The sequence below is a fragment of the Piliocolobus tephrosceles genome, chromosome 13 (assembly GCF_002776525.5).
Source record: "Piliocolobus tephrosceles isolate RC106 chromosome 13, ASM277652v3, whole genome shotgun sequence".
Classification (NCBI taxonomy): domain Eukaryota; kingdom Metazoa; phylum Chordata; class Mammalia; order Primates; family Cercopithecidae; genus Piliocolobus; species Piliocolobus tephrosceles.
Genome location: NC_045446.1, coordinates 17,070,212 through 17,082,686, shown reverse-complemented (window position 1 = coordinate 17,082,686; position 12,475 = coordinate 17,070,212). Strand labels below are relative to the sequence as shown.

The window sequence follows — 12,475 nt, the reverse complement described above, 5'->3', positions numbered from 1 at the left end:
TGTTGTCCAGGCTGGAGTGCAATGGCGCAATCTCGGCTCACTGCAACCTCCACCTCCTGGGCTCAAGCAGTTCTCCCACCTCAGCCTCCCGAGAAGCTGGGATTACAGATGTGCGTCACCACGCCTAGCTAGTTTTTGTAGAGATGGGGTTTCACCATGTTGCCTGGGCTGGTCTTGAACTACTGGCCTCAAATGATCCCACCCACATTGGCCTCCCAAAGTGCTGGGATTACAGGTGTGAGCCACCGCGCCGGGCTGGTGGGGGTTTTTTGAGACAGGGTCTTGGTCTGTTGCCCAAGCTAGAGTGAGTACAGCAGTGTGATCATGGTTCGCTGCAGTCTAGACTGCCTGGGCTCAGTTGATCCTCCCATCTCAGCCTCCTGAGTAGCTGGGACCACAGGTGTGTACCACTATGCCCAGCTACTTTTTTTATTTGTAGGGATGAGGTCTCACCATGTTGCCCAGGCTGGTCTTGAACTCCTGGGCTCAAGCTGGCTCAAGCCATCCTATCTTGCCCTCCTAAAGTGCTGGGATTACAGGCATGAGCCACCATGCCCACCCTGAATTAAGAATGTTGTTAGGAAATAAGAGGTCCCAGGGCTGGGGCAAAAACCACTCAGGAGCTGCAGATTTGTCTGTCTGCCAGGAGACAGTACTCCTTAGTCCAGCTGGTCTACGGGTCTGTTCAGCCTGCGGCGGAGTGCCTGAGATGGGAGTGCTTGGCTCTGCCTGTATGTAGGGCCGCCCGGCCAGCCCGCCATGCAGTTGGAAGACTTTGCAGCTGACGCTTTTGGCAGCTGAAGGGCTCCATGGAGGCTGGGCTGGGCCAGACTGGGTGTCGGGGCTGGTCTCAGTTGCAGGATATTTTGAGGGTGCAGACAGTAAGATGGTCTTACCGCCTGGGCTCTTTCCTACCCTTTGGGAGGGCCAAGCTAGAGCTATTTGCTACCAAACACCTTTTTCCTATTAACTAAGCATACCACCCAGCTGGGCAGGAACAGGCTGAGGGCCTGACAAGCAGCGAGCCAGGCTCCTGCCAACAACCAAAGATTCCCCATTTCTAAAGGATGGAAAGAGCCCATGGGAGGTGACCGAGGCCACAGCCAGCCCCTCCCTGTTCAGCATTGAAGAATGACACGCATTACAGAGCTCTGGAGCAGCCTGCAGTGGAAAGTTGGAGCCGAGGTGTGTGGCAGGCAGATGAGGGAGCAGAGAACTGCTGAACAGAGTGAAACTCAGAGGACGTGGTGGAGCATGGCTGCGACCCTGCAGTCCCTGGCTTGCCTGGTGGTAGCCATTTGCCTCCTCTCTGGTGTGACTACAACCCAGCACCATGCAGGTACTGGGGCTTCAGGGTGGATGGAGAGGAGCCAAGGAAGGCTGCTGACTGACAGCAGTTAACAGCTGGCTCTATTTGAGGCTAGTCGGGCATAGAAGTATGGGCATGGTGGGTACCAGGCTGATGTGTGCTGTGGTGGGTGACAAGGTGGACCGTCCCCCCCAGAACTGGAAAGATACAGGTGACAACTAGGGAGATAGCCCTAGGTGCTCTTAATGCTGGCCTTGGGCTCATTCCCACTGATGCCCAAAGCAGGGTCTCTTGACCTGTCTCGGCTTGGAACAAACATTACAAGGGTGAGGCAATACCCCAAGATGTGGGCCGGAGGGAGCTGCCACAGACATCCTCCCCTGCCCTGTGGTCCCTGCCTCACATCCTCCCCTGCCCTGTCCTCCTCCTCCCTCCCTCACTGCTGAGAAGGAGCAGGGAGAGTAGGCTCTTCCCAAAGAGGTCCTTGTCCTTGGGAGAGTCACCGGCACTGTTTTAGGTGACTCTGTCCTCAGATGATTATAGGGAGAGGAGGAGGGTGGGGAAGGGTCTTGTGACCCGTTGGCCTGGAGCTCCTTACCAAGGGCATTGTGCAATTCAGAGGAGGAGTCCTGGGCATTTGCCAACATGGTAACTACGCTTGGAATGATGTTTTTGAGATCAGAAGACCTATGCCTGGGAGAGTGAATGTCAATGCGCATGTGTGTGCATGAGAGGGAGGGGAAACGGGGGCATGGGATGGCATTCCTGCCTTTTGTAGAATGATGAAGCACTCAGGACCTCTCCCACACAGCAGAGGGACACTTCTGGGAGGCTGGGGTGTTCACAGTGTAGCATGGCAGGGGCCTGACTCCTCTCTGCTGCCCCAGGGCAGCCCATGGACAGCACCAGCGTGGGAGGTGGCCTGCAGAAGCCAGAGGCCCCGGAAGTGATGTTTGAGGTCTTTCCTCCCAGCCTGGGACATGAGGGTGGGCATGTCCAGAGGTCCCTAAGCTCAGGGTTGGGAAGGGGGATGTCTCAGGGTGGACCTGCTAGGGGTTGGCGGGGACAAGCCAGCATGGGTCCTGCTGCCTGCTTCTGCCCCCTCCCCCAGCCCACTCTTGCTCCCCGCCCTGCTCCCCAAGCCACAGCCCACCCCTTACATGCCTCCCCTTGCAGCTGCTCTGGGCTGGGCTGGAGCTGGATGTCATGGGGCAGCTGCACATCCAGGATGAGGAACTAGCGTCCACACACCCAGGCCGCCGACTCAGGCTCCTCCTGCAGCACCACGTGCCCAGTGACTTGGAGGGCGCTGAGAAGCGGCTGCAGCAGCTCCAGGACCTGCGGAAGGGGCCTCCTCTTAGCACTTGGGACTTTGAACATCTGCTCCTCACAGGCCTGTCCTGCGTCTACCGGCTCCACGCAGCTAGTGAGGCTGAGGAACGGGGCCGCTGGGCCCAGGTCTTCACTCTCCTGGCACAGGAAACACTCTGGGACCTATGCAAGGGTTTCTGCCCCCAGGACCAGCCCCCTTCCCTAGGGTCCTGGGCCTCCATCCTTGACCCCTTCCCGTGACCCTCCCCTTTTGCTCTTTCACCTGCTATTAACCCCTCCCATCTCCTCCTCAACCCCCCAGGCAGACCCATCTTGGGCAGGGGCTTCTGTCTGGCATCTGGTTTTTTCCACTGTGTTCAGATCTCTGGGCGTGGCTTGCACCCTGGACACCCCCTCTCTGCTTACCCCGACCCAATCGATCTTGTTTCCTGGATCTTGAGAGGCTAAGAACCCAGGCTGTGGGTCGCAAGGAGTGGCCACAGAGCTAAGGGCACGACTTGCAGGCAGTGTGTGTGTGTGCTGAGATCAGGGGTCAGGGTTGAGAAGTGTGTTCAAGAGATGCTGAAAGGGAAGCTGCCCCAAGTAAGGCCAGGTCAGACCTTCCAACTCCTACCCTGGCAGTCTGTGATAGGTCCTGTGGAATTCACAGGAATCCTCTAGGTGCAGAGCACCCCCTTTTAGGCACAACCAAGGATCTGGGGTCCCTGAGCCTCCAAGTTCCCATCTGGGTTGGGAGAACAGACTTTTTGAGTTCTGTCTGTTGGAGGACTGGAGAGAAACGGGGAGGGAGGAACATTTTCTCTTTTGGGGTAGGGAGGCCATATCTCAACAAGCGCCGGGTGAACACCTCAGATGGGGGAGTAAGGCTGGCAGACCAAGCAGAGACAAGCGGAGGTGGGCTGGGCCAGGTGCGGCCCTGATTCTGTGTTGCTCTTCTCATAAAATGTTCTGTTTCGGCCTCCCGGAGCCTGTGTCATTCTATGTCGGAATAAGCGGTCTAACTCCTGCTCTGGGCAAATCACTCTCCCCATCCTGGGAAGGCAAGAGTCAGGGCAACCAGGTATCAACTCCTCATCCCATTCCCATGCCCTGCCGGAAGAAGGAATGCACTGTTTCCTTGAATCTCATGCCCCCAGTGGGGTAATGGGGTGCTGTTCCTTGTCACAGAAGGGCATCAGCCGGGGGCTAAGGCTGAGGTCGTAGGTCAATGATGAGTCAGAGGGCTGGACCAGGTAGGGATATGAAAGGGAGGCCCCCAACGGACTAGGCGAATGTGGTTCCACCAAATTCCCACCTCCTCACCCTCCCAGGGTCTGAGGGGACCCTGCTCTCCAACCTCCAACCCCTTCCCCGGGCCTGCGACCCCGCAGTAGTCAGTGCCTATCCCGCCTGTCCCCAGCGAATGCGTCGCAGTCAAGACAGCGCAGGGGCCTGGGTTGCCGGGCGCTGTGCAGGCCCGCTTTCCGCTTTATTGGCAGAGCCCAGGCGCGCCCGGCGGCCGTGGCGCTCGCGCGAGGCGTTCGGGCCGCGGGCCGGGCCCGGCCCGGCATGCACGCCCCTGGCCCTCCCGGGCTCCTCTCTGGCCCGGGGCTCACAGCAGTTCCGGGGCCCCGAGGCCTGGCGGGGCCGCGGGGGCGAGGTCGGGGTACACCAAAAAGCCGGAGAAGGTGATGTACTTGCCGTGGTTGCTGTAGGCGCCGTAGCCGTCGTGGTCGTGGCTGAGCAGCCAGACGGCGTCGCCGCGCCGCAGGGCCAGCATCACGCTCTGGCTCTGCATCTCGCGGCGCCGCGACGCGCCGTCGTCGTAAATCATGGCCTGCACCTCGTCGCGGTTCTTCATCAGCTTCACCGACAGCGTCTTACGCGGCAGCTTGCCCAGCGTGAAGGAGAAGAAGTAGGCGCCGGGCAGGCGGCAGCGGAACACGCCGGCCGCCGCGTCGAAGTCGCCGCCAATGTTGACAAGCTCGGTGTCGAAGGCCAGCGGCCGGTGCCGCGGCCCGGACCCGGCGTCCGAGCCCACCAGGCTGCGCGTGCGCGCCGCCGAGAATGCCGAGCGCGGCTCGGGGGGCGCGGGCGGCCCGCGCGCAGGCGCGTCGGCGTCGGCGTCGGCGTAGACCAGGTAGCCGCTGAAGGTAGCGCCGGGCGCGCCCAGCGCGTACTGCGGGGCGCCATGCAGCCGCAGCCAAACTGTGTCGCCGTAGTCGAGCTGCAGCATGGCGCTCTGGCTGGCGGCGCGCCGTGCGCTGGGCCGCCTCTGCTCGTCGAAGGCCAGCGCCTCCACCTCGTCGCGGTTCCGCACCAGCATCACCGACAGGCTCTTGTGCGGGGCCTTGCCAGCCGTGAAGGAGAAGAAGTAGGCGCCGGGCACGCGGCAGCGGAATTGGCCCGTGGCCGCGTCGAAGTCTCCCCCGATGTTCACGTACACCTTGTCGAAGGTCACCGCCATCTCCGACGCGCCCTCCAGGGGAGTGGTGCGTGCCGCCGAGAAGGCCGAGCGCAGCTCTGAGGAGCCCAGGCCGGGGGCCGGGCCCAGGGCCCAGCAGGCCGCTGGGCCCAGCAGGCCTAGCAGAAGCGGCAGCATGGAGCCTGGGAGGGAGACGGAGGGGCGGGAGAGGAGGATTGGCAGGGGCGGCCTCCGACCTTTCGGCTCTCCACCTCTCCACCGGGAGACAAGGGTTCTCTTCCCAGCCCTGCCCTAGACCCACAAGTAGGTTTCAATTTTCCTACATCCTTGCACTAGCTCAGTGCTTCTCAAATTCTAGCGAGCCTGACTGTCACCTGGAGGGCGTGTTCAAACATACATAGTTGGGCCCCATCCCCAGAGTTCATTCAGTAGGTTCTGGGATGGGCCTGAGAATTTGCATTTCTTTGTTTGTTTTGAGATGGAGTCTTGCTCTTGTCACCCAGGCTGGAGTGTAATGGCCCAATCTCGGCTCACTGCAACCTCTGCCTCCCCGGTTCAAGCGATTCTCCTGCCTCAGCCTCCCAAGTAGCGAGAATTTGCATTTCTTTTTTTTTTTTTTTTTTTTTTTTGTGGAGACGGAGTCTCACTCTGTGAACCAGGCTGTAGTGCAGTGGCATGATCTCGTCTCACTGCAACCTCCACCTCCCAGGTTCAAGCAGTTCTCCTGACTCAGCCACCCCAGTAGCTGGGACTACAGGCGTGCACAACCATGCCCGGCTAACTTCTTTTGTATTTTGGGTAGAGAACGGGGTTTCACCGTGTTGCCCAGGCTGGTCTCGAACTCCTGAGCTCAGGCAGTCCGCCCACCTGGGCCTCCCAAAGTGTCGGGATTACAGGCGTGAGCCACCATGCCTGGCTAGGAATTTGTATTTCTAATACGTTTCTGGATGATGCTGATGCTGCTGATCCAAGGACCGCATGCTGAGAACCACTGGATTAAGCTAGGAGTCTCCAGACCTCTGTGTGTGTGTGTGCATACCCATACACTGAAACCTCCCCTGGCCTTTTTTTTTTTTTTTTTTTTTGAGACAGAGTCTCGCCCTGTCACCAAGGCTGAAGTGCAATTGCCTGATCTCAGCTCACTGCAACCTCTGCCTCCTGGGTTCAAGCAATTTTCCTGCCTTAGCCTCCTGAGTAGCTAAGATTACAGATACTCACCATCACGCCCAGCTAATTTTTTGTATCTTTAGTAGAGATGGGGTTTCACCACGTTGGCCAGGCTGGTCTTGAGCTGACCTCAAGTGATCCACCTGCCTCAGCCTCCCAAAGTGCTGGGATTACAGGCGTGAGCCATCATGCCAGGCCTTGAAACCACCCCTCTCCCACCCCCCCTTTTTTTTTCTGAGACAGAGTCCGGCTCTGTTGCCAGGCTGGAGTGCAGTGGCTCGATCTCGGCTCACTGCATCCTCCGCCTCACAGGTTCAAGCAATTCTCCTGGCTCAGCCTCCCAAGTAACTGGGACTACAGGCATGCACCACCATGCTCAGCTAATTTTTGTATTTTTAGTAGAGACAGGGTTTCACCATGTTGGCCAGGATGATCTCAATCTCTTGACCTTGTGATCTGCCCGCCTCGGCCTCCCAAAGTGTTGGGATTACAGGCGTGAGCCACTGCACCCGGCTGAAACCCCTTTTTTTTTTTTTTTTTTTTTCTGAGACGGAGTCTCACTCTGTCTCCCAGGCTGGAGTGCAGTGGCTGGATCTCAGCTCACTGCAAGCTCCGCCTCCTGGGTTCACGCCATTCTCCTGCCTCAGCCTCCGGAGTAGCTGGGACTACAGGCGCCCGCCACCTCGCCCGGCTAGTTTTTTGTATTTTTAGTAGAGATGGGGTTTCACTGTGTTAGCCAGGATGGTCTCGATCTCCTGACCTCATGATCCACCCGTCTCAGCCTCCCAAAGTGCTGGGATTACAGGCTTGAGCCACCGCGCCCGGCTTTGAAACCCCTTTCTTAAGTGAAAGCTTGCACACAGACCAGCAGAAACACTCTGGTTGAAGAAGCCTACAGCCCTGTCTGCTTGGCTCGCCCCTACCCCTCCTGTTTGACACCCAGGGGCCCTGGTAACCCGGGGGATTCAGGGGGGGTCTCTGAGTTCCCCTCAGCTCCAGTTGGCTGCATTTTCCTGTGGTTATTTTATGGTGCTTGGTCTGCTACTCACGCAGGCACTGGCTTTCTGTGTCAATGCTCTGCATGACCATTACTGTTTAAGACCCATCTGAGCAGGAAAGGAAATCGCTGCTCCCTGACCCCTTTCCTGGCCTCACCAGGGGCCCTTCCTGCACAGAGGAGGCGAGAACAGTTGGGCTTTGAGGTAGCTTGCTCCCCAGTGAAATCAGAGTAAAAGAGAAGGTGACTCCTTTCTCTTTGCTTGGAGGCTGGCTACTCAGGGGAAGGAGTGGCGAGCCAGGGGCTACCGGGGATGGACAGGGAGAGCAACAATTCCAGCAGGGCTTTGGCAAGGCTGTGAAGTCAGCAGCTTTGTTCCTTGGGAGTGATGGATTGGAGAGGACAGCCAGCCAGATCTGGGTTCGGGTCCTGGCTCTACCACTCACACTGTGAAACCCTGGGCAGGTACCCTAACTTCTCTGGGCATGGCTTCCTCCATGTAAATGGGGAGGAGACCTCACACACAGGCTTGCTGTGGGGGTGCTCTGAGATAGGTGTGAACATGGTTTGTCAATGGCAGTGCTGAGGGGTGCAGATGCTTCTGTTGGTTGCCCTGACAAAAGTGATCTGGTCCAGTTCTTGATGTAAGGGTTTAGGGACTCAGTCACTCCTACCCCCGAGAGCTTGGTGAAGGCACTGCTTGACTCAAAGGAGTCACTGTCTGATGTAGGGATTCCATCCTGCTTCCTAGTAGGGCATGCACTTTGGGGCTTGAATACCCAAAGGCCCTGATGTGGAAACAGGAAAGAAATGAGCTGGAGACAGCCTGGGATGTGGGCTGCTTTAGAAAATAGCCTGTAAGTATGTGTAGCTCTGTGTCAGGGCCCTGCTGAGAGGGGTTGCTATGTGTAGATGTGCAGAACGTCCTGGCTAGAATCTAGCTCACCCTCCACATGTTAGAGCAGCACCTGGGATAAAGTATGCCACCTTCTCATTCTCATAATAAAGACCCCAAGTTGCTAACCCAACTGAATGCTGTCTGCTTCCAGAGGAGGTGCCTTTTCTAATTCTCACAAAGGTGTCCTATGGGTTAGTGATACCCTTGGTTAGGACAGGAAGGAGGGAAGGGGCCATCCACGGTGGTGAAGACGGTACCTCACAAGTGTCCAGTACATTCCCTTTTACAAATTTCTTTTAGACACATGATCTCGGCAAACCTGCAAGACAGGTGGGCCCTCTCCCATCTTATAGATGAGAAAGCTGAGGCCCAACAAGGGAAAGCATTTTGGCCCAAGGTCACCCATGGAGCACTGAGATTTTTTGACTCAAATTCCATATGCCTTCCTCTCTGTCACTCTTCCCTCCTAGACACGGGTATGTCCAGCCAATTTGTCCTCTGCATCAGTTTACCTTTTTGCAAAACTAAGAGAGAGCAGGGGAATGAGTCTTGGGATCCAGGGTGAGGCAGACAGAAAGAAAGCAAAACCACACAAAAGCAAGCAAACACATTCTCTAGTGTTTTGTCTTCTGGGAGCGTGGGGAACAGCTCAGCTTTTCCTGACACTGCTGCTTTCCTAGTGGGTCATGCCCCAGAAGAAGCTGCCCAGCAACCTCCCGACAAAGGTTGGTGCACCCCACCAGTGCCAAGGGTCTTCCTGTGTACCCAGTACCCAGCCTCCATTTCACCCACACTGTCCAATTCCCAGATCCCTGGGTCCTCATCCTTCCCTGAATCCCCTTCCCTGAGCAGGTCAGAGGTGTGGGAGGGTGTGTCAGGTGGGTGTCATAGCTCCAGGGAAGGAAATGGCTGTTCCTGGCTCTGTCCAGGTGGGGCTCAAAATAGTCATCTTCAAAGAGAAAAACTGGAACACAGAACTGGGCGGACCCAGAGCCCCGGAGCCAAGTCGGGAGGTGCAGGCTGAGGGGATTGCAGAGCTCCCCCTTGCCCCACCACTCACCAGTTAACCCCTCCCTCAAGCCCCGCCAGAGCCCCCTCCCCAACCTACCTTGGAAGCCCCTCATCCTTCCAAGAAGTCCCACTTTCACAGAAGCCAATTAATCCTTATTTTTAAAAAACAAAAACCAGAAAGGGGTATCCCAGTCCCTCTCCCCCGAGACCTTCCCTCCATCCATCCATCCCTTCGGAATGAAAGCCCTTGTGCCTGTTTCACGAAAAGGCTCCCAGGTCCTCCTTTCAAGAAAAAAGGACCCAATTTCCCCGCGCCTCCCCAGCCCCGGTTTCCAGTAAAGGGGAAACCTCGGCTCCCCGCCTTTCCTGAGCTGCCCTCACCTGGCTGGGGGCGGCGGTCGGGTCGGGTTCGGTCTGAGCCCGCGATCCGGCTGCGGGCTGCGGGCTGCGGGCTGCGGGCGCCGGGCTGCGCACTGACCGCCCGCGCTGCGGCGGGGGCGGCGGGGGCTCCGGCTGCTTCTCCCGGCTCTGAGGCGGCAGCGGACAGGGTGCTGGGGCCCCGGGCCGGGCGTGGGGAGGCGTGAGGGAAAGGGAAGGTCAGCCAGAGAGGGAGCCGAGCGAGCGGAGAGGCGAGAGGAGAGGCGGGGGAGAGGAGGGGAGTAGGGGGAGAGGGAGGGGCGAGCTGCGGGGCCTAGGGGCTCCGCACGGAGCCTGCGCCGAGCACTGGACCCTTCCTCATCTGACCTCCTTAGAGCTTCGTCCTCTGGGTCTAGACAGCAGGCATCATTAATCTGGGCAGTTGGGGAAACTGAGGCCAGAGGCAGCGGCTAACGCAGGGTGGCCCAGAGCGCTCTGCAGTCCAGCTTCCTTCCTGGTGTGGGGTGAGAGGGCTAGAGCTGGACTCAGAGACTGGACTAGCCTTTGGGCTGTAAGGACAGTGGAAGGTGAGATTTTGGCTGGGACAGATGTCCAAGCTGAGTGGCTTTGGGGGAGGGGTCTGAAGGAAGAGAAGGATAAATGGGTCAATGTTGCCAGTAAAGGAAGAGCTGAAAATAACCTAGTTTTTCCTCCTCACCTCCAAATCGGAAAATGCCCACCATCCGTTAGGAAAGAGGGAGAAGGCAGTCTGCATCCCCCTGGGAGAGGGGCAGTTAGGAGAAGAGTCCTTGGGGTAGAATGGAATTTTCTGCTGGAAAGGTTGCTCCTGCAAGAAGGAACAGGGTTGAGAAGGGCAATAGGTGGGCAAGAAAGGCCTCTGGAGAGGGAAACTGACACCCTGCCTCGCCGGGGCCAGGCTAGCAGGAGTCCAGCAGGGCACCCGGGCTGGGAACAGCGGTCTTCCCACGGTAACACTCAGCAGAGGCACTAGTGCTGGCCTCTACTCTGGACTTCGAGCCCATGGGGTGGGGGGCTCAGACTCCCTTTCTCTAGGCTGCTGTTCTCTCCCACGATGGCTGTAGAGGTGATGACGCTGCCTGGCACTCAGTAGATGTTGACTGAGTGGATGACTTTCGAAGAGCTCTACTCTCAGCAGCCAAGAGCTGGTGCCCTCTGCCTGGCCCTGGTGGACTCTGGAGCCATAGGCTCTAATCCTGTCTCTGCCGCAGGTCTGCTCTGTGGTCCCTGAGAGGCCTGAACCCCTGCGGACCCCCCCCCGTCCTCTGGAGCTTTCCTTTTGGAGCTCTCAAAGTTACCCAACCCCAGTTAATTTATTTGTCTCTAGGAAGATGTTGGTAGAGGTGATTGGCTCCACTTCAAGGGTGTTAGGTGAATGATGGAATGAATTAACAAATATGTGCCTGAATAGAAAGGAATGAATGGAAGTGTTTCAAGCTGAATAATGAGGGTATTTGTTGACAGAAGGTGAAGCACCCATCTAGCCCTTGTCAGATCACAACTGTCTCCTTCACCAGCTTGAAAAGCTTTGGCCACAGGACTGTGGGGAGGACAAGAGGCAGGGTAAGGGTGGGATGAGCCACACAGGGATGTCGAAGGAGAGCTGGGGGATGTCGAAGGAGAGCTGGGGGATGTTGAAGGAGAGCTGGGGGATGTCCAAGGAGAGCTGGGGGATGTCGAAGGAGAGCTGGGGGAGGGCCAAAAGCCAACCTGTGGTCCTTCTTAGGGCCATGGGCCCCTTCTGGACCAGAAGAGTGGGGCTGTTCTCCTGAGGGTGTGATTCCAATGGTGGGAGGGGAGGAGAGGGGAGAAGGTATGTTATAGGATAATATAATCCCAGTTGAGGTTTGATTCAGGCTGGGATTTGACACTCCCTGGATTCACAAGAGTTCTCACCAGATAAGTCAGGGTTGAGGTAGAGATAGGTGGCTGGGGCAGATGACATCAGGATTTGCATCAGGGGACTGGGATAGGGAGGAATCCACTGGGAAAGGGATATAGAGAAAGATGATGCCATGAGCTGGTAGGTGTAAGGCAGATAGTTGGGCTCCAGAACAGGAATTAAGAAGAGGTGGCAGCAGGATCCAGAGAAAAGCCCTAGGCTGGTTATAGTTCCTGCTCCCTCCTCTCTTGTTTTGCAGCCACAATTTTATTTATTTTTGAGACAAGGTCTTGATGTGTCACCTGGGCTGGAGTGCAGTGGTATGATCTTGGCTCACTGCAGCTTTGACCTCACGGGCTCAAGTGATTCTCCCACCTCAGCCTCCCAGGTAGCTGGGACTACAGGTGCAGGCCACCATGCCTGGCTAATTTTTTTAAAATTTTTTTGTAGAGACGAGGTCTCACTCCATTGCCCAGGCTGGTCTTAAACAACAATTATTTTATTTATTTTTAAATTGAGATGGGTATGGCTGGGCATGGTGGCTCACGCCTGTAATATTAGCACTTTGGGAGGCCAAGGTGGGAAGATTGCTTGAGCTCAGAAGTTTGAGACCAGCTTGGGCAACAGAGTGAGACCCCATCTCTTTCTCTTTTTTTTTTTCGAGACAGACTCTCGCTCTGTTGCCCAGGCTGGAGTGCAATGCTGCGATCTCAGCTCACTGCAACCTCTGCCTCCCGGGTTCAAGCAATTCTCCTGCCTCAGCCTCCTGAGTAGCTGGGATTACAGGGGTACGCCACCACGCCCAGCTAATCTTTTGTAGTTTTAGTAGACATGGAGTTTCACTATGTTGGTCAGGCTAGTCTTGAACTCCTGACCTCGTGATCTGCCTGCCTTGGCCTCCCAAAGTGCTGGGATTATAGGTGTGAGCCACCGTGCCCAGCTGACCCCATCACTTTAAAAAAAAAAAAAAGTTAAAAAAAATAATATTCAAATATATATAAATTGAGATGGGCTCTTTTTTTTTTTCCTTGAGATGGAGTTTCACTCTTGTTGCCCAGGCTAGAGTGCAATGGAGCGAT

At 56.8% G+C, this 12,475-nt stretch overlaps 2 protein-coding genes across 4 annotated transcripts; one reads left to right on the top strand and one right to left on the bottom strand.

The window, feature by feature from the left end:
* The first annotated feature begins 238 nt into the window (after positions 1–238).
* Positions 239–3,529, top strand: FAM180B (family with sequence similarity 180 member B). 3 transcript variants are annotated; one of them, XM_023215856.1, is made up of 3 exons: positions 239–1,339; positions 2,197–2,267; positions 2,486–3,529. In XM_023215856.1, exons 1-3 carry the CDS (start codon positions 1,132–1,134, stop codon positions 2,879–2,881), a joined length of 675 nt encoding a protein of 224 aa, XP_023071624.1. In that variant the 5' UTR covers positions 239–1,131; the 3' UTR covers positions 2,882–3,529. The 3 variants fall into 3 exon arrangements, with proteins under 3 accessions (XP_023071624.1, XP_031789770.1, XP_031789769.1); XM_031933909.1 differs by having other exon boundaries at positions 1,279–1,339; positions 2,197–2,295; XM_031933910.1 differs by lacking the exon at positions 2,197–2,267 and having other exon boundaries at positions 239–1,355; positions 2,452–3,529.
* A 541-nt stretch (positions 3,530–4,070) lies between these two features.
* Positions 4,071–9,741, bottom strand: C1QTNF4 (C1q and TNF related 4). Its single transcript, XM_023215860.2, has 2 exons — positions 9,500–9,741; positions 4,071–5,227 (listed from the first exon to the last, which is right to left on the bottom strand). Exon 2 carries the CDS (start codon positions 5,220–5,222, stop codon positions 4,233–4,235), a length of 990 nt encoding a protein of 329 aa, XP_023071628.1. The 5' UTR covers positions 5,223–5,227; positions 9,500–9,741; the 3' UTR covers positions 4,071–4,232.
* Between the last annotated feature and the right edge of the window lie 2,734 nt (positions 9,742–12,475).

Bases quoted from the DNA above. Each gene is read 5' to 3' on its own strand.
- FAM180B (XM_023215856.1), top strand. From the start codon at position 1,132: ATGACACGCATTACAGAGCTCTGGAGCAGCCTGCAGTGGAAAGTTGGA. The intron at 1,340-2,196 runs GTACTGGGGCTT...CTGCTGCCCCAG, and splicing joins TACAACCCAGCACCATGCAG to GGCAGCCCATGGACAGCACC. The intron at 2,268-2,485 runs GTCTTTCCTCCC...CTCCCCTTGCAG, and splicing joins CCCCGGAAGTGATGTTTGAG to CTGCTCTGGGCTGGGCTGGA.
- C1QTNF4 (XM_023215860.2), bottom strand. From the start codon at position 5,222: ATGCTGCCGCTTCTGCTAGGCCTGCTGGGCCCAGCGGCCTGCTGGGCC.